General features: G+C 42.9%; 1 protein-coding gene across 1 annotated transcript in view; it reads right to left on the bottom strand.

Annotated features, from left to right (window-relative positions):
* The window catches only part of LOC123993634 (cytoplasmic FMR1-interacting protein 2), a 43,877-nt gene that overhangs the window by 19,127 nt on the left and 3,789 nt on the right, over positions 1–20,961 (bottom strand). The window contains exons 2-9 of the mRNA XM_046295994.1: positions 12,234–12,383; positions 11,915–12,004; positions 11,152–11,229; positions 3,342–3,443; positions 3,014–3,195; positions 2,399–2,495; positions 1,410–1,538; positions 283–387 (exon numbers count right to left, since the gene is read on the bottom strand). Coding sequence (XP_046151950.1) covers positions 283–387; positions 1,410–1,538; positions 2,399–2,495; positions 3,014–3,195; positions 3,342–3,443; positions 11,152–11,229; positions 11,915–12,004; positions 12,234–12,350 — 900 coding nt within the window. The 5' untranslated portion in view covers positions 12,351–12,383. The remainder of the gene's footprint in view (positions 1–282; positions 388–1,409; positions 1,539–2,398; positions 2,496–3,013; positions 3,196–3,341; positions 3,444–11,151; positions 11,230–11,914; positions 12,005–12,233; positions 12,384–20,961) is intronic.

Here is a 20,961-nt window from a genome sequence, read left to right as displayed (position 1 = left end):
GACACACACACACAGAAAAGGGGTTTCAGTCCGGAGGAGGGTGATCAAAGAATATCACGATGTGAAGGAATCAAACAAGACAGAGCCACAGGAAAAGGGGTTTTAGATGGCTGATCAAAGAATATCACGATGTGAAAGTACAGACAGAGCCACAGGAAAAGTTAGATGGCTGTTTTGGCGTGGAGCACACACACACACACACACACACACACACACACACACACACACACACACACACACACACACACACACACACACACACACACACACACACACACTGACCTTGAAGAATTTGTCGATCTTTCCCAGGTTGATCCTCTTCTTGGCGTCTAGTTTGTAGATGTTACTGACGTTACCGTCCATCAGATAGAGACCAAAACCCATCACCTGACACACAGACACACACACACATACACACAGTGATATTATACAAAGCTGGATCAATGATATTTGACGGACATTCAGATATAACTCTACATATTCTGAACACTACTGGAAGCTACAGTTGAGGACCGCTAAGCAAGAGTAAGGAGGCTATTAGCATTTTAAGATCCAGACAGAGACAGGTATCTAGAGAAAGGCAGGTAGTTAAGATCCAGACAGAGACAGGTATCTAGAGAAAGGCAGGTAGTTAAGATCCAGACAGAGACAGGTATCTAGAGAAAGGCAGGTCGTTAAGATCCAGACAGAGACAGGTATCTAGAGAAAGGCAGGTCGTTAAGATCCAGACAGAGACAGGTATCTAGAGAAAGGCAGGTCGTTATTAAGATCCAGACAGAGACAGGTATCTAGAGAAAGGCAGGTAGTTAAGATCCAGACAGAGACAGGTATCTAGAGAAAGGCAGGTCGTTAAGATCCAGACAGAGACAGGTATCTAGAGAAAGGCAGGTAGTTAAGATCCAGACAGAGACAGGTATCTAGAGAAAGGCAGGTAGTTATTAAGATCCAGACAGAGACAGGTATCTAGAGAAAGGCAGGTAGTTAAGATCCAGACAGAGACAGGTATCTAGAGAAAGGCAGGTAGTTAAGATCCAGACAGAGACAGGTATCTAGAGAAAGGCAGGTAGTTATTAAGATCCAGACAGAGACAGGTATCTAGACAAAGGCAGGTTGTTAAGATCCAGACAGAGACAGGTATCTAGAGAAAGGCAGGTAGTTATTAAGATCCAGACAGAGACAGGTATCTAGAGAAAGGCAGGTAGTTAAGATCCAGACAGAGACAGGTATCTAGAGAAAGGCAGGTAGTTATTAAGATCCAGACAGAGACAGGTATCTAGAGAAAGGCAGGTAGTTATTAAGATCCAGACAGAGACAGGTATCTAGAGAAAGGCAGGTAGTTATTAAGATCCAGACAGAGACAGGTATCTAGAGAAAGGCAGGTAAGACAGAGAGTTACATGAGGCTCTTACCTTGAGCAGCATGTGTTTCTCGCTGGGCGTCAGGTACATCTTGTTCTCATAGTAATCAACACTGATGTTGACAATGTCTGCTAACAACTCCTCATAGCCAGGAATCACCTCCAACTGCTGCTGCAGACACTACAGAGAAATATACACACTATTACTGCTGCTGCAGACACTACAGAGAAATATACACACTATTACTGCTACTGCAGACACTACAGAGAAATATACACACTATTACTGCTACTGCAGACACTACAGAGAAATATACACACTATTACTGCTACTGCAGACACTACAGAGAAATATACACACTATTACTGCTACTGCAGACACTACAGAGAAATATACACACTATTACTGCTACTGCAGATACTACAGAGATAAATATACACACTATTACTGCTGCTGCAGACACTACAGAAAGAAATATACACATTATTACTGCTATTGCAGACACTACAGAGAGAAATATACACACTATTACTGCTGCTGCAGACACTACAGAGAAATATACACACTATTACTGCTGCTGCAGACACTACAGAGAAATATACACACTATTACTGCTACTACAGACACTACAGAGAAATATACACACTATTACTGCTGCTGCAGATACTACAGAGAGAAATATACACACTATTACTGCTACTGCAGACACTACAGAGAGAAATATACACATTACTGCTGCTGCAGACACTACAGAGAAATATACACACAATTACTGCTACTGCAGACACTACAGAGATAAATATACACACTATTACTGCTGCTGCAGACACTACAGAGAGAAATATACACACTATTACTGCTACTGCAGACACTACAGAGAGAAATATACACATTACTGCTGCTGCAGACACTACAGAGAAATATACACACTATTACTGCTACTGCAGACACTACAGAGAAATACACACACTATTACTGCTACTGCAGACACTACAGAGAAATATACACACTAGTACTGCTACTGCACCACACACACACACCTGAGTGATCCTGTTGTGATTGGCTAGGAACATGGAGAGGTTCTGTGACTCCTGGATGGACTGAGGGTCAGCCATCTTCCTCAGGAACTGAGCCGCCCTGAAGACAAATAATACCACAGATCTATATCTGTAGCAGCACCTCACAGCTTCTGTTTTACTGAGCCGCCCTGAAGACGAATAATACCACAGATTTATATCTGTAGCAGCACCTCACAGCTTCTGTTTTACTGAGCCGCCCTGAAGACAAATAATACCACAGATTTATATCTGTAGCAGCACCTCACAGCTTCTGTTTTACTGAGCCGCCCTGAAGACAAATAATACCACAGATCTATATCTGTAGCAGCACCTCACAACACTGTTTAACATGAGTCAATTGGGTGCATCTCAATAGTGGGGTAAATTGGCCCTGTTACTCCGTCACTTTCCTTCATTTGAGCTAATGTGAAGGAACCTAGACAGGTGAAAGCAAACCCCCCCTTAGCCTCTACTACACTGCTTTCCCCTATCCTGTGTTTTCAGGATCAGTGCAGGTATAGGATAGGTGATAGGGAGAGGAAGCCACTGCAGGCTATTGAGATGCACCTCCTCATTGTGTCTGTCTTCCCTCCGTACCTTTTATAGGCAGAGTGGTCGTTCTTGACACTGCACTTCATGTTCTTGAGTTCGTCGAGCACAGCGAACATGTTGATGAACTTGCCCAGGGTGAGGAGGTAGGCTTCAGAGACAAAGTCTTTCCTCCGCTCAGCGTGGCAGAGACGCTTCACCTCCCCGCAGAAACGCTCGATGGCCTTACGCTGCAGGGGAGGACAGGGGAAAAGGAGACTCTCAGATATATTTAGGACTGATATGATTGACTGACAGAGTTCTAATTAAAATATGATACATTTAATGGGTTGTTCATTCATTTTATTAATGAATCTATCCATCACTGGTCTCTCACCTGGAAGTACATGAACTTCATGAGCTTGGTGACCTCTGGTTCCAGCACCTCCACAGTCTTCTCATAGATCTCCACCCTGTTGGGCTGCTCGTTACACTTCACCTGGAGAACACAGAGGGGAAAACAGCCTGCTCACTCAGATCTCCCTAACGAGCGATGAGATGATAAAACGAAAATTATCACCACAGACCACAGCTATCAGACATTTTTCTTATCGTTCATTACAATAAGCAGCCTATAATAAAGAAATGTGAAATGTAACTGTTTTTCTGGGTCATTTGTGATGTTTTATTTGTGTTTCCCATGATTGTGTTATACAGTCGTGGCCAAAAGTTTTGAGAATGACAAATATTAATTTTCAAAGTCTGCTGCCTCAGCTGTATGATGGCAATTTGCATATACTCCAGAATGTTATGAAGAGTGATCAGAGTGATCAGATGAATTGCAATTAATTGCAAAGTCCCCCTTTGCCATGGAAATGAACTGAATCCCCAAAAACATTTCCACTGCATTTTAACCCTGCCACAAAAGGACCAGCTGACATGTCAGTGATTCTCTCGTTAACACAGGTGTGAGTGTTGACAAGGACAAGGCTGGAGATCACTCTGTCATGCTATTTGAGTTTGAATAACAGACTGGAAGCTTCAAAAGGTGCTTGGAATCATTGTTCTTCCTCTGTCAAACATGGTTACCTGCAAGGAAACACGTGCCGTCATCATTGCTTTGCACAAAAAGGGCTTCACAGGCAAGGATATTGCTGCCGGCAAGTACACTGCTCAAAAAAATAAAGGGAACACTAAAATAACACATCCTAGATCTGAATGAATGAAATATTCTTATTAAATACTTTTTTCTTTACATAGTTGAATGTGCTGACAACAAAATCACACAAAAATGATCAATGGAAATCAAATGTATCAACCCATGGAGGTCTGGATTTGGAGTCACACTCAAAATTAAAGTGGAAAACCACACTACAGGCTGATCCAACTTTGATGTAATGTCCTTAAAACAAGTCAAAATTAGGCTCAGTAGTGTGTGTGGCCTCCACGTGCCTGTATGACCTCCCTACAACACCTGGGCATGCTCCTGATGAGGTGGCGGATGGTCTCCTGAGGGATCTCCTCCCAGACCTGGACAAAATCATCCACCAACTCCTGGACAGTCTGTGGTGAAACGTGGCGTTGGTGGATGGAGCGAGACATGATGTCCCAGATGTGCTCAATTGGATTCAGGTCTGGGGAACGGGCGGGCCAGTCCATAGCAAATCAATGCCTTCCTCTTGCAGGAACTGCTGACACACATGAGGTCTAGCATTGTCTTGCATTAGGAGGAACCCAGCATATGGTCTCACAGGGGATCTGAGGATCTCATCTCGGTACCTAATGGCAGTCAGGCTACCTCTGACGAGCACATGGAGGGCTGTGCGGCCCCCCAAAGAAATGTCACCCCACACCATGACTGACCCACCACCAAACCGGTCATGCTGGAGGATGTTGAAGGCAGCAGAACGTTCTCCACAGCGTCTCCAGACTCTGTCACGTCTGTCATGTGCTCAGTGTGAACCTGCTTTCATCTGTGAAGAGCACAGGGCGCCAGTGGCGAATTTGGTGTTCTCTGGCAAATGAAAAACGTCCTGCACGGTGTTGGGCTGTAAGCACAACCCCCACCTGTGGACGTCGGGCCCTCATACCACCCTCATGGAGACTGTTTCTGACTAAGCAGACACATGCACATTTGTGGCCTGCTGGAGGTCATTTTGCAGGGCTCTGACAGTGCTCTTCCTGTTCCTCCTTGCACAAAGGTGGAGGTAGGGGTCCTGCTGCTTGGTTGTTGCCCTCCTACAGCCTCCTCCACGTCTCCTGATGTACTGGCCTGTCTCCTGGTAGCGCCTCCATGCTCTGGACACTATGTTGACAGACACAGCAAACCTTCTTGCCACAGCTCGCATTGATGTGCCATCCTGGATGAGCTGCACTACCTGAGCCACTTGTGTGGGTTGTAGACTCAGTCTCATGCTACCACTAGAGTGAAAGCACCGCCAGCATTCAAAAGTGACCAAAACATCAGCCAGGAAGCATAGGAACTGAGAAGTGGTCTGTAGTCACCACCTGCAGAACCACTCCTTTATTGGGGGTGTCTTGCTAATTGCCTATAATTTCCACCTGTTGTCTAGTCCATTTGCACAACAGCATGTGAAATTTATTGTCAGTGTTGCTTCCTAAGTGGACAGTTTGATTTCACAGAAGTGTGATTGACTTGGAGTTACATTGTGTTGTTTAAGTGTTCCCTTTATTTTTTGAGCATTGTATATTGCTGTCAGTAAGAATACACCTAAATCAACCATTTATCAGATCATCAAGAACTTCAAGGAGAGCGGTTCAGTTGTTGTGAAGGGCGCCCAAGAAAGTCCAGCAAGCGCCAGGGCTGTCTCCTAAAGTTGATTCAGTTGCGGGATCGAGGCACCACCAGTACAACGCTTGTTCAGGAATGGCAGCAGGCAGGTGTGAGTGCATCTGTACACACAGTGAGGTAAAGACCTTTGGAAGATGGCCTGGTGTGAAGAAGAGCAGCAAAGAAGCCACTTCTCTCCAGGATAAACATCAGGGACAGACTGATATTCTGCAAAAGGTACAGGGATTGGACTGCTGAGGACTGGGGTAAAGTCATTTTCTCTGATGAATCCCCTTTCCGATTGTTTGGGGCATCCAGAAAAAAGCTTGTCCGGAGAAGTCAAGGTGAGCGCTACCATCAGTCCTGTGTCATGCCAACAGTAAAGCATCCTGAAACCATTCATGTGTGGGGTTGCATCTCAGCCAAGGGAGTGGGCTCACTCACAATTTTGCCTAAGAACACAGCCATGAATAAAGAATGGTACCAACACCTCCTCCCAGAGCAACTTCTCCCAACCATCCAGGAACAGTTTGGTGATGAACAGTGCCTTTTCCAGCATGATGGAGCACCTTGCTATAAGGCAGAAGTGATAACTAAGTGGCTCAGGGAGCAAAACATAGATATTTTGGGTCCATGGCCAGGAAACTCCCCAGACCTTAATCCCATTGAGAACTTGAGGTCAATCCTCAAGAGGCGGGTGGACAAAAAAATGTTTTTAAATCATTCTGACAAACTCATTGATTATGGAAGACTGGGCTGCCATCAGTCAGGATGTGGCCCAGAAGTTCATTAACAGCATGCCAGGACGGATTGAAGAGGTCTTGAAAAAGAAGGGTCAACACTGCAAATATTGACTTTTTGCATCAACTTCATGTAATTGTCAATAAAAGCCTTTGACACTTATGAAATGCTTGTAATTATACTTCAGTATTCCATAGTAACATCTGACAAAAATATCTAAAGACATTGAAGCAGCAAACTTTGTGGAAATTAATATTAATGTAATTCTCAAAACTTTTGGCCACGACTGTATGTACAGTGCCTTCAGGAAAGTGTGCACAGCCCTTGACTTTTTCCACATTTTGTTACATTACAGCATTATTCTAAAATGGATTAAATAAAAAATATTACATCTACACACAATACCAGAATGACAATGCGAAAACGGGTTTTTCCGACTTCCACCGAAGTTGTTCCCTCTCCTTGTTCGGGCGGCGTTCGGCGGTCGACGTCACCGGCTTTCTAGCGGCCAGCGATCCATGTTTCAGTTTTCCTTTTGTTTTGTCTGTTTACACACTTGGTTCCCATCTCATAATTATGTTCCTTATTTAACCCTCTGGTTTCCCTTTCTGTTTTGTGCGTAATTGTCTTTTGTGTGTTGGAATTCGAGTCCTGTTTTGTAACGGGATTTTTGTTCCGTTCTTGGATTGAGGAAATAGTGTTTTTTGTGTGTCCTGACTCCTTCGCTATCTTCTAGATAGACTCTGACAGTGGTAAATTAAATTGATTGGAGATGATTTGGAAAGGCACACACCTGTCTACATAAGGTCCCACAGTTGACAGTGCATGTCAGAGCAAAAAACCAAGCCATAAGTTTGAAGGAAATGTCTGTAAACCTCAGAGACAGGATTGTGTTGAGGCACAGATCAGGGGAAGGGTACCAACATACAGCTGTACCACAGCATCATGCTGTAAGGATGTTTTTCAGCGGCAGGAACTGGGAGACTAGTCAAGATCAAGGGAAAGATGAACGGAGAAAAGTATAGCGAGATCCTTGATGAAAACCTGCTCCAGAGCGCTCAGGACCTCAGACTGGGGTGAAGGTTTACCTTCCAACAGCACAACAACCCTAAGCACACAGCCAAGACAACGCAGGAGTGGCTTCGGGACAAGTTCCTGAATGTCCTTGATTGGCCCAGCCAGAGCCTGGACTTGAACCCCATCGAACATCTCTGGAGAGACCTGAAAATAGCTGTGCAGCAACTCTCCCCATCCAACCTGACAGAGCTTGAGAAGATCTGCAGAGAAGAATGGGAGAATCCAGGTGTGCCAAGTTGGAGCGTCATACCCAAGAAGACTCTAGGCTATGATCACTGCCAAAGGTGCTTCAGAGTAAAGGGTCTGAATACTTATGTAAATGTAATTTCCGTATATTTTTTATAAATTAGCAAACATTTCTGAAAACCTGTTTTTGCTTTGTAATTATGAGGTATTGTGTGTAGATTGATGAGGAAAAAAACAAAGCTGTAACGTAACAAAATGTGACAAAAGTCAAGGGGCCTGAATGCTGTCTATTGCTTGTGTTTCTTGGCCCAAGCAAGTCTCTTCTTATTGGTGTCCTTTAGTAGTGGTTTCTTTGCAGCAATTCTATTCTGAACAGTTGATGTTGAGATATGTGTTACTTGAACTCTGTGAAGCATTTATTTGGGCCGCAATTTCTGAGGCTGGTAACTCCAATGACTTTATCCTCTGCAGCAGAGGTAACTCTGGGTCTTCCTTTCCTGTGGCGAGCCTCATGAAAGCCAGTTTCATCACAGCACTTGATGGATTTTGCGACTTGCACTTGAAGAAACTTTCAAAGTTCTTGAAATGTTCTGGATTGACTGACCTTCATGTTTCTCTTTGCCTATTCGAGCTGTTCTAGCCATAATATGGACTTGGTCTTTTACCAAATAGGCCTATCTTCTGCACACCACCACTACCGTGTCACAACACAACTGAATGGCTCAAACACATTAAGAAGGAAAGAAATTCCACAAATTAAACTTTTAACAAGGCACACCTGTTGATTTAAATGCATTCCAGGTGACTACCTCGAAGCTGGTTGAGAGAATGCCAAGAGTGTGCAAAGCTGTCATCAAGTTAAAGGGTGGCTACTTTTAAGAATCTCAAATATATTTTTATTTGTTTAACACTTTTTTGGTTACTACATAATTCCATATGTGTTATTTCATAGTTTTTATGTCTGTTATTCTACAATGTAGAAAATAGTTTTAAAAAATTAAGAAAAACCCTTGAATGAATACGTGTGTCCAAACTTTTGACTGGTATTGTATATCCCTATAAGATACAGTGGGGGAAAAAAGTATTGATCCCCTGCTGATTTTGTACATTTGCCCATTGACAAAGAAATGATCCATCTATAATTTTAATAGTAGGTTTATTTGAACAGTGAGAGACAGAATAACAACAACAAAAATCCAGAAAACATTTTTGACATGCGTCATCTCCCTTTAAGAGTGTGCCCCTAATCTCAGCTCGTTACCTGTATAAAAGACACTTGGGGGACAGAAATCTTTCTGATTGAGAGGGGGTCAAATACTTATTTCCCTCACTAAAATGCAAATCAATTTATAACATTTTTGGTTGTTATTCTGTCTCTCACTGTTCAAATAAAGCTACCATTAAAATTATAGACGGATCATTTCTTTGTCAGTGGGCAAAAGTACAAAATCAGCAGGGGATCAAATACTGTTTTCACTCACTGTATGTGTATATTTATGTTGTATTATACAGGGCATATTTGTAAAATAGACGTAGGTCTCAATATGTCTACCCTGTTAAAATAAAGACCGTTTTTAATATGGGTAATTGTTAATGGGACAATTGATGGCTACAACTGGTGCACATTAAAGTTAAACTTTTCGTTCCATTTATCGTTATCGCATCAATTCAGGCAATTTATCACGATATGGAGTTTTGCCCATATCGCCCAGCTCTACCCCTAACCTTAACATTTATGGGGATGACAAATGGACCCTGTGTGTCACAAATGGCCTCTATGGACCCTGGTCAAGAGTAGTGCACTACATAATGAATAGGGTGCTATTTGGGAAGCAAACAAATTATGTGTCCCTGAGGCTACAAATTCAGCTCTAATACATTACAATACTATTAACAGCATCCCTTTCTGGCTGATATACAGGTAACTGCCAAAATAAAGGAAACACCAACATGAAGTGACTTAATAGGGCGTTGGGCACCATGAGCCAGAACAGCTTCAACCTTGACGTAGATTCTACAAGTGTCTGGAACTCTACTGGAGGGATGTGACACCATTCTTCCACCAGAAATTCCATAATTTGGTGTTTTGTTGATGGTGGTGGAAAACACTGACTCAGGCGTGGCTCCAGAATTTCCCATAAGTGTTAAGTTGGGTTGAGATCTGGTGACTGAGATAGCCATGGTGTATGGTTTACATGGTGTATGGTTTACATGGTGTATGGTTTACATGGTGTATGGTTTACATGGTGTATGGTTTACATGGTGTATTGTTTACATGGTGTATTGTTTACATGGTGTATTGTTTACATGGTGTATGGTTTACATCATTTTCATGCTCATCAAATCATTCAGTGACCACTCCTGCCCTGTGGATGGGGGCATTGTCATCCTATGGGGGCATAGTTATGGTAGCCAAAATCATGTCCAAAATAATGACATGCCCAGCATTTTTAAGTGTTTCCTTTATTTTGGCAGTAAAGTAGACTGTGGTTGTAGAGTGGTGAGTAACGTGGTAAAAATAGACTAATTTGCATGTTTAGGGTTGAACTGTTCTAATGAGAAAAAGACAGCTGAGGAATGTGTGGTGAAGTCAAGGGTTATTGAAAGAACACCCGTCTACCCTTCTCATTGCAGAGTAGGCTTGGGCGGTATAAAATATACCGGAGTACTTGGAAATAGCCACGGGATGGTTTTGCAATACCTTTTTAGTTTGTTAATACATTTGAATATTTGTAAGTACTTTTTATGTAAATACCTGCAGTCAACTTGTGCAATATGTTGTGTTCTTCATTTCACATAATTTTTCATGATGAAGCTTACCGGTAGTCCCCAGTCACGTGGTGTTTGTTTACAAGCACACAACCATGAGAGACCAGAGCCTTTTGAGTCAATCAATGTTGTGCAGCACACGCCATGGTAATCTAGCTATAGTATGGAATTCACAACTAAATGTTTGCCAGCTAGAAATCTTATAACTATTAAGTTAACAGCCTAAAATATGCTAAATGCTCTGTAGTTGTGCATTTAGTTTGCTAATTTAGTAGCTAAGTAGATAGCTTCTTCCAAAATCAAGCATCGCTTGGTAACAGCAGAGAATCCCCTTCTGGATCAAGGGCCTTGCTGTCTTATATTTGTTTTGTGTGTTCAGCAAACTGAGTAGCATTTTTTAAGTTACTAGTATACTTTTATGAGCTGGGATATCTGATCTGCAAATAGTTTATGTCAGAGACTGTATAAAACGTTGGCAACATGCTCGTTAGCATTCTCTTTGGGATACCGCCCAAGCCTATTGCAGTGCCTTTTCTTTGTTTATGCTTTCACTATCTTGTGATTGTGTGAAAGTGAGCAGAGAGAGATAAAGAGAGAGACAGTGACAGAGAGAGAAAGAGAGAAAAGCGAGAGAGAACGTTACCTGTGGTATAGCTCTTGAGCAGCTTCTCCAGGTGTAGAGCATGACAGCGTACTCATGGCCCTCCTCCAGCATCTCATTCTGGTGAGAGAGAACAGGTTTATACGCATTAGACATACAACACAGACCATCCTATGATGGATGCACCAAAACATATGCATATTTTCTTGATTAATCTTCACAAGTATGTTTCAAACATAAAATTGTTATTAAGATAGTCTGTTATAAAATGCTTTCTGTGTAATATCTCCTCACACTTGCATTCACTACGGTGAATATTCTCTAGTTTGAAATACACTTTAGACAAATGAGTAACCTCAGGTCTCTGTTGGAAAATAGATAATTTATCTGAATGGAACTTCCTGATTTAAAAGTTTATTTAAGAAACAGTTTCCTCTTCTGTCAGTCAAATCACACTCCCTATTCATTACATTCAGGAAGAGGTCTAGCCTAGTGACTGCCTGATTCATCCCTCAGTGTGTATGTATGTGTGTGTGTGTATGTGTGCGTGTCAACAGAAACCGCTAACAAGGCCAAACCCTTAGTGCAGAAATGACAATAAAACACCCAAACACAAGGCTCTTTTGTGGTGGGTGTGTGAATGTGTGAATGTGTGTGTATGTTAGCCAAGAGTTGAGAATAATGATGAAAAGGATCTGAGAACCATTCCCTAACTGTTCCCATTGAAAAACTAAAGTATCCACAAAGCACAGAGGCCCAACTCCAATATCCGTTCCAAACCAATCCCTCCAGGTTGCTTCCTCACCATGCTAGAGTGGACAGTAGCCTGCTCGATATAGCGAGCTATCCCCGTCACAAACGCATTCCTGTCCTCAAAGTTTGTGTCGAAGTTAGCCTAGAGAGAACAAGAAAGAGAGAGAGTTTAATACTCTTGCAATTAATTAGAAATCTCAGGTGTGTGTGTGTGTGTGTGTGTGTGTGTGTGTGTGTGTGTGTGTGTGTGTGTGTGTGTGTGTGTGTGTGTGTGTGTGTGTGTGTGTGTGTGTGTGTGTGTGTGTGTGTGTGTGTGTGTGTGTGTGTGTGTGTGTGTGTGTGTGTGTGTGTGTGTGTGTGTGTGTGTGTACCTGGTACATGATGGATGAAGGTGGAGGTTCGATGCAGGGCTGCTGGTCAGGGAGGGGCAGCTCCTCCAACAGATCCACATTAGACAGAGCATCCTCCAGGGTCACGTGGGTCGTCATGGCTACAAGAGGTCACTCACACAACCGGCCAGTCTGACAGAGAGCGAGAAAGAGAGAGAAGCAAACCACAAACTCTCAGTAAAAGAAAGAAAGAAAAAAAGAGGACAAATCCCAATCTAAACCAGTATAGATTCCTTCCACCAGGAGAACTGTCATACATTGGCTGCTATTCACTCATTTCCTCTTTAGGAACCACTTGCTACAGCACATATGTCTGTCTGTGCACCTGTCTGTCTATCTGTCTGTCTACAATCTGTACATCTGTGTGTGTGCTTCCCTGTCTCTCCACAGTGTGGGCACTGGGCATGGCATGTTTCCCTTTTACAACTGGCAGATAAATGTCATCAGACAAACAGCCTTTGTGACACCATGAAAAGACAATAGTGAGAACAAGACATGTTGTAATGCTAGACAACGCTGTCATTCTTGAGAGCGAGAGAGAGAGAGCGAGAGAGCGAGGAGGAGCAGTAAATTGCCTGTGTTTAATTGTCGTTCAGACATGATACTGCTAAATGTTACGTAGCACACTGGTATACATGTTCTGTCTGCTCTGCACTGAAATCAAACTGCTGAGTAGGCTAATTCACATGCAGACAGGTAGGTCATTAACACTTGATTGAAGATTGACAAAAATGGTGCTGAAAGGCCCACCTATAGCTTACCAAACAGCGGTGCTGAAAGGCCCACCTATAGCTTACCAAACAGCACTGCTGAAAGGCCCACCTATAGCTTACCAAACAGCACTGCTGAAAGGCCCACCTATAGCTTACCAAACAGCACTGCTGTCTCCCTACCAAGGAAGGTTCCCCCAGCCCAGTCAAAACTGTTCGCTGCTCTGGCTCCCCAATGGTGGAACAAACTTCCTCACGACGCCAGGACAGCGGAGTCAATCACCACCTTCCGGAGACACCTGCTGAAAGGCCCACCTATTTAGCTATTGTAAAACAGCACTGCTGAAAGGCCCACCTATAGCTATAGCTTACCAAACAGCACTGCTGAAAGGCCCACCTATCAAACAGCACTGCTGAAAGGCCCACCTATAGCTTACCAAACAGCACTGCTGAAAGGCCCACCTATAGCTTACCAAACAGCACTGCTGAAAGGCCCACCTATAGCTTACCAAACAGCACTGCTGAAAGGCCCACCTATAGCTTACCAAACAGCACTGCTGAAAGGCCCACCTATAGCTTACCAAACAGCACTGCTGAAAGGCCCACCTATAGCTTACCAAACAGCGGTGCTGAAAGGCCCACCTATAGCTTACCAAACAGCACTACTGAAAGGCCCACCTATAGCTTACCAAACAGCACTGCTGAAAGGCACATCAATCAATCGACTACACTATTGCTCTCTTGCACACAGAAGCCTTGTATACCTGGATTGTCAAGAAGACCATAGATCCTTACAGCCAGTCTGGGTCTGAGCAGGAACAGTGTGTATGTCCCAAATGCCACCCTATTCCCTACATAGTGCACTATATAGGAAATAGGGTGCCATTTTGGACGACACACTGCGTCTGGCCCGGGGCTTAGCCTCTACATCATGTGCCTCTCAGGAGTGTGTTTTTAAGTCTGACCTGATTGACAAGCCTGATAAAAATCGTCTTAATTTCCTCCAGCCAGAAGAAGGAGCAGTAAGGGAGTCAAAGGGGGGTGAGGAGGGAAGAGCCCAGCTAACAATTCTAGGGAGAGAACGTTTTTGTAATGTTACCCGTAATGTTTGAGTGTCACGTTTTCTGTTAGTAAAGAGAACATTCTATGTTCGCAAAAACCTTCTGAGAACATTTTAGCATGTTTGTGTTACAGTTAGTGTCATGCCGAACTTCTCTAGAACATGGTTACAATGTTCTCAGAATCTTCTGAGGGAGAATATTACAATGTTCCACCAAACCATGGTTGTCATGTTATCAGAAAATACAATATTAAAATGTTCTAGATACGTTTCATGGGAAGTTACAATAACATTAATGTGTCCAGTTTTCTGAGGGTTATAAAAATATTCCATAGGGCCTCCCGAGTGGCGCAGCAGTCTAAGGCACTGCATCGCAGTGCTAGAGGCATTACTACAGATCCGGGTTCATTCCCGGAGTCCCATAGGACGGCGCACAATTGGCACATCATTATCCAGGTTAGGGGAGGGTTTGGCTGGGTGCCTAAGGGCTGACCCCGGTCCCCAGTTGAACACTGTATCCTCTGACACATTGGTGCCTCGTGTGACATACATACATACATACATACATACATACATACATACATACATACATACATACATACATACATACATACCATACATTGGTGCCTCGTGTGCCATAAAACCATACATACATACATCCGACACATTGGTGCCTCGTGTGCCATAAAACTATACATACATACATACATACATACATACATACATACATACATACATACATACATACATACATACATACATACATACATACATACATACATACATACATACATTGGTGCCTCGTGTGCCATAAAACCATACATACATACATACATACATACATACATACATACATACATACATACATACATACATACATACATACATACATACATACATACATACATACATACATACATACATACATACATACATACATACATACATACATACATACATACATACATACATACATACATACATACATACATACCAGTCAAAAGTTTGGACACACCTACTCATGCAAGGGTTTTTCTTTATTTTTAATATTTTCTACATTGTAGAATAATAGTGAAGACATCAAAACTAAATGAAAATTAAATAACTTAAGGAATTATGTAGAAAACAAAAAAAAGTGTTAAACAAACCAAATAAATTTGAGATTCTTCAAAGTGGTCACCCTTTGCCTTGACATATTTGCATACTCTTGGCATTCTCAACCAGATTCGCCTAGAATTATTTTCCAACAGTCTTGAAGGAGTTCCCACATATGCTGAGCACTTTTTGGTTGCTTTTCCTTGACTCAACTCCTCCCAAACCATCTCAATTGGGTTGAGGTCAGGTAATTGTGGAGGTCAGGTCATCTGATGCAGCACTCCACTCTCTTTTTTGGTCAAATAGCCCTTACACAGCCTGGAGGTGTGTTGGGTCATTGTCCTGTTTGAAAAACAAATGATAGTCCCACTAAGCGCAAACAATGCTGGTTAAGTGTGCCTTGAATTCTAAATAAATCATTGACAGTGTCACCAGCAAAGCACCTCTACACCATCACACCTCCTCCTCCTCCATGCTTCACGGTGGGAACCACACATAAGGAGATAATCCGTTCACCTACTCTGCATCTCACAAAGACACAGTGTTTGGAACCAAAAATATCACATTTGTACTCATCAGACAAAAAGACAGATTTCCACCCGTCTAGAGTCCATTGCTCTCTTCTTATTGGTGTCCTTTAGTATTGCTTTCTTTGCAGCGATTCTCTTCTGAACAGTTGATTTTGAGATGTGTGTTACTTGAACTCTGTGAAGCATTTATTTGGGCTGCAATTTCTGAGGCTGGTAACTCTAATGACTTAATCCTCTGCAGAGGTAACTCTGGGTCTTCCTTTCCTGTGGCGGGCCTCATGAGAGCCAGTTTCATCATAGTGCTTGATGGTTTTTGAGACTGCACTTGAAGAAGCTTTCAAAGTTCTCGAAATTATCCGGATTGACTGACCTTCATGGCTTAAAGTAATGATGGACTGATGTTTCTCTTTGCTTATTTGCCATAATATGAACTTGGTCTATTACCAAATAGGGCTATCTTCCGTAAACCACACCTATCTTGGAGAGGTCGACCGATTATGATTTTTCAATGCTGATACCGATCCCGATTATTGGAGGACCAAAAAAAGTCGCTACCGATTAATCGGCCAATTTAAAAAATAATCTTATAAAAATAATAATAATGAAAAATTACAACAATTCTGAATGAACACTTATTTTAATTTAATAGAATACATCAAAATCAATTTAGCCTCAAATAAATAATGAAACATGTTCAATTTGGTTTAAATAATGCAAAAACAAAGTGTTGGAGAATACGTAGAATGTATGCACACATGACTGTAAGTCGCTTTGGATAAAAGCGTCTGCTAAATGGCATATATAAGAAAAAGTAAAGTAAAAGTGCAATATGTGTTATGTAAAAAAGCTAACGTTTAAGTTCCTTGCTCAGAACATGAGAACATATGAAAGTTGGTGGTTCCTTTTAACATGAGTCCTCAATATTCCCAGGTAAGAAGTTTTAGGTTGTAGTTATTATAGGAATTATAGGACTATTTCTCTTTATACCATTTGTATTTCAAATACCTTTGACTATTGGATGTTCTTATAGGCACTTTAGGAGTGTAGGAGGAGAGGAGTGACTGTAGACGGAGGAGGAGAGGGGCTGGGTGTAGGAGGAGTGACTGTAGACGGAGGAGGAGAGGGGCTGGGTGTAGGAGGAGTGACTGTAGACGGAGGAGGAGAGGGGCTGGGTGTAGGAGGAGTGACTGTAGACGGAGGAGGAGAGGGGCTGGGTGTAGGAGGAGTGACTGTAGACGGAGGAGGAGAGGGGCTGGGTGTAGGAGGAGTGACTGTAGACGGAGGAGGAGAGGGGCTGGGTGTAGGAGGAGTGACTGTAGACGGAGGAGGAGAGGGGCTGGGTGTAGGAGGAGTGACTGTAGACGGAGGAGGAGAGGGGCTGGGTGTAGGAGGAGTGACTGTAGACGGAGGAGTGACTGTAGACGGAGGAGTGACTGTAGACGGAGGATGGGGGAGGAGGGGGCTGAGTGTAGGATGAGGAGTGACTAGATGGAGGAGGAGAGGGGCTGGTTGTAGGAGGAGTGACTGTAGATGGAGGATGGGGGAGGAGGGGGCTGAGTATAGGAGGAGGAGTGACTGTAGATGGAGGATGGGGGAGGAGGGGGCTGAGTGTAGGAGGAGGAGTGAGATGGATAGAGATATCTAAGCCATTCCTTATCATCATCTCCAACCCTATACAGGATGAGAAGCTCGTCTAAGGCACGTGTCAAACTCGTAGAGGGTGGACTGTCTGCGAGTTTTCGCTCCTCACTTGACATTAATTGATGAATTAAGGTTACTAAACAGTAAAGAACTCCCCTCACCTGGTTTAGGTCTTGGTCTTAATTTAAAGGAATAACGAAAAACCTGCAGACACTAGGCCATTCATGGAATGAGTGACACCCCTGGTCAAAAAGAGCAGTGAGAGTAGAGAGATGTGGACATTCATTTATTTGTATTCCTTTGTGATATGCATTTATGACTGCGGTTGAGAGTCAAGTTTAGATTTCATGCAAATAAAGCACATTTGAGAGGCAAAAAGGAAGTATGATAGCAAGAAAGAAAGGAGAGAGAGAGAAAGTGTGTCACGTCCGGGTCACACAACTCAATGGGTTTCCCTCGGGGCATTCTCAGAATTTTCTACCATCCTCGCCTCATACTGAGCGCACGAGGCACATGCGCACACACACACACACACACACAGTTTATGAGTGACATAGTGGAACACAGACAGAGGAATTCATATTCAGGGAGAGATGATGGTCGGGACTGCGTGTGTGTGGGGGGCACACAACCATCCTCGCACTACAACAGTAACTCCCTCATGATGTCACAAATCTACATTCCAACTAACTAATAACAATACACACCTCACAAATATTCCTGAGCAAAATACATTTGGGAGGTCACATGACCCAACCTGGTGACAGATTCAGAGAAAAGAGAGGGCCAAGGAATGTTGCCTAGTAGGTCCCTTTCCTCAGGCTTCAATAAACTCAAGGTGGTGGTAGTGGTAGTGTGTAGACTACCATCTGTGGTTGGGATTCAAGGTGGTGGTAGTGGTAGTGTGTAGACTACCATCTGTGGTTGGGATTCAAGGTGGTGGTAGTGGTAGTGTGTAGACTACCATCTGTGGTTGGGATTCAAGGTGGTGGTAGTGGTAGTGTGTAGACTACCATCTGTGGTTGGGATTCAAGGTAGTGGTAGTGTGTAGTGTGTAGACTACCATCTGTGGTTGGGATTCAAGGTGGTGGTAGTGTGTAGTGTGTAGACTACCATCTGTGGTTGGGATTCAAGGTAGTGGTAGTGTGTAGTGTGTAGACTACCATCTGTGGTTGGGATTCAAGGTAGTGGTAGTGTAGTGTGTAGACTACCATCTGTGTTTGGGATTCAAGGTAGTGGTAGTGTGTAGTGTGTAGACTACCATCTGTGGTTGGGATTCAAGGTAGTGGTAGTGTGTAGTGTGTAGACTACTATCTGTGTTTGGGATTCAAGGTAGTGGTAGTGTAGTGTGTAGACTACCATCTGTGTTTGGGATTCAAGGTAGTGGTAGTGTGTAGTGTGTAGACTACCATCTGTGGTTGGGATTCAAGGTAGTGGTAGTGTGTAGTGTGTAGACTACCATCTGTGGTTGGGATTCACCAGGATTGGTGGTAGTGTAGTGTGTAGACTACCATCTGTGGTTGGGATTCAAGGTAGTGGTAGTGTAGTGTGTAGACTACCATCTGGGTCAAGGTGGTGGTAGTGATTAGACACCATCTGTGGTGGGATTCAAGGTAGTGGTAGTGTAGTGTGTAGACTACCATCTGTGGTTGGGATTCAAGGTGGTGGTAGTGTAGTGTGTAGACTACCATCTGTGGTTGGGATTCAAGGTGGTGGTAGTGTAGTGTGTAGACTACCATCTGTGGTTGGGATTCAAGGTGGTGGTAGTGTAGTGTGTAGACTACCATCTGTGTTTGGGATTCAAGGTAGTGGTAGTGTGTAGTGTGTAGACTACCATCTGTGGTTGGGATTCAAGGTAGTGGTAGTGTGTAGTGTGTAGACTACCATCTGTGGTTGGGATTCAAGGTGGTGGTAGTGTAGTGTGTAGACTACCATCTGTGGTTGGGATTCAAGGTGGTGGATTAGGTGGTGGTAGTGTAGTGTGTAGACTACCATCTGTGGTTGGGATTCAAGGTGGTGGTAGTGTAGTGTGTAGACTACCATCTGTGGTTGGGATTCAAGGTAGTGGTAGTGTGTAGTGTGTAGACTACCATCTGTGGTTGGGATTCAAGGTGGTGGTAGTGTAGTGTGTAGACTACCATCTGTGGTTGGGATTCAAGGTGGTGGTAGTGTAGTGTGTAGACTACCATCTGTGGTTGGGATTCAAGGTGGTGGTTATTGATAACTGGCCATGCAATCACCAATGAATCGGTGCTCAGTTTATCACTTAATCGTTCAAGAATTGAGAGGGAATAAACCAATAGGACTAGAAACAGGGGGTCAGATAGCATCTATATTAACACAATGATGATGTCAGCCCGCAGCATGTGTAATGGCTACCCACACAATTGGTTAATGAAATACGGACACATTCCTTCATCTTTCAGTAGCTTCAGCCCAACATCACACACACACACACACACACACACACACACACACACACACACACACACACACACAGTCCATCTCCAATAAGCTACCAAGGAAAGGGCTAGTCCATATTAATATACAGCGCATTCTGAAAGTATTCAGACCCCTTCCGTTTTTCCACATTTTGTTACGTTACAGCCTTATTCTAAAATGGATTAAATGAAAAAAATGTCCTTTTCAATCTACACACAATACCTCATAATGAGAAAATGAAAACAGGTTTTTAGAAATGTTTGCAAATCTATTAAACATAAAGAACAGAAATAGCTTATTTACATAAGTATTCAGACTCTTTGCTATGAGACCAGAAATTGAGCTCAGGTGCATCCTGTTTCCATCAATCATCCTTGAGATGTTTCTACAACTTGGTTGGTGTCCAACTGTGGTAAATTCAAACAGTTAAGAGAAATTAGGACGAATGTAGAATCTTCTCAGTGTGCCGGACAAAGCATTTAACTATCAAGTACTTAAAGTATTTGAGGATTACTAGAGTGACTGTGGGTGAAGAATTTGGCTCCCAGCAATAAGGAATCTTTTAATGAAGGAGAGAAAATGATAATGTAACTGAATGTGTGAACACTATATACAATGACAGCATTTTGGCAATAACAAGGAAACCCAAAGTGCCAAAGGCTGGGCCTAATGTGATACAAAATAAGTGTGTCCCCCCCACAGGTGTAGAAGGAGGCTAAAGTAATTCCACTGTCTAAAAATAGTAAAGCACACGTTGCTTGCTCTAACAGCCTCCCAATCAGTTTGCTGCTTGTTCTTAGTAAACTGATGGAGAGGATTGTGTTTGACCAAATACAATGCTATGTTTCAGAGTACAAATGAACTGCAGACTTTCAGCATGCATATAATAATATAGAGAAGGGCACTCAACGTGGTTAGAGTGTTGGACTAGTAACCGAAAGGTTGCAAGTTCGAATTCCCGAGCTGACAAGGTACAAATCTGTCATTCAGCCCCTGAACAGGCAGTTAACCCACTGTTCCTAGGCCGTCATTGAAAATAAGAATTTGTTCTTAACTGACTTGCCTAGTAAAATTAAAGGTAAAATAAATAAAAAATATTTTAAAAAACTGTACTGACTCAGATGACAGATGATTGGTTAAAAGAAATAGATAATAAGATGACAATTGGAGCTGTATTGTCAGATTTCAGTGCAGTCTTTGATGTTATTGATCATACATTGTTATCACATGTT

Source organism: Oncorhynchus gorbuscha, linkage group LG13 (assembly GCF_021184085.1).
Source record: "Oncorhynchus gorbuscha isolate QuinsamMale2020 ecotype Even-year linkage group LG13, OgorEven_v1.0, whole genome shotgun sequence".
Lineage (NCBI taxonomy): Eukaryota > Metazoa > Chordata > Actinopteri > Salmoniformes > Salmonidae > Oncorhynchus > Oncorhynchus gorbuscha.
The sequence above is the reverse complement of the archived record's forward strand: the minus strand, read 5'-3'. Positions and strand labels throughout refer to the sequence as shown.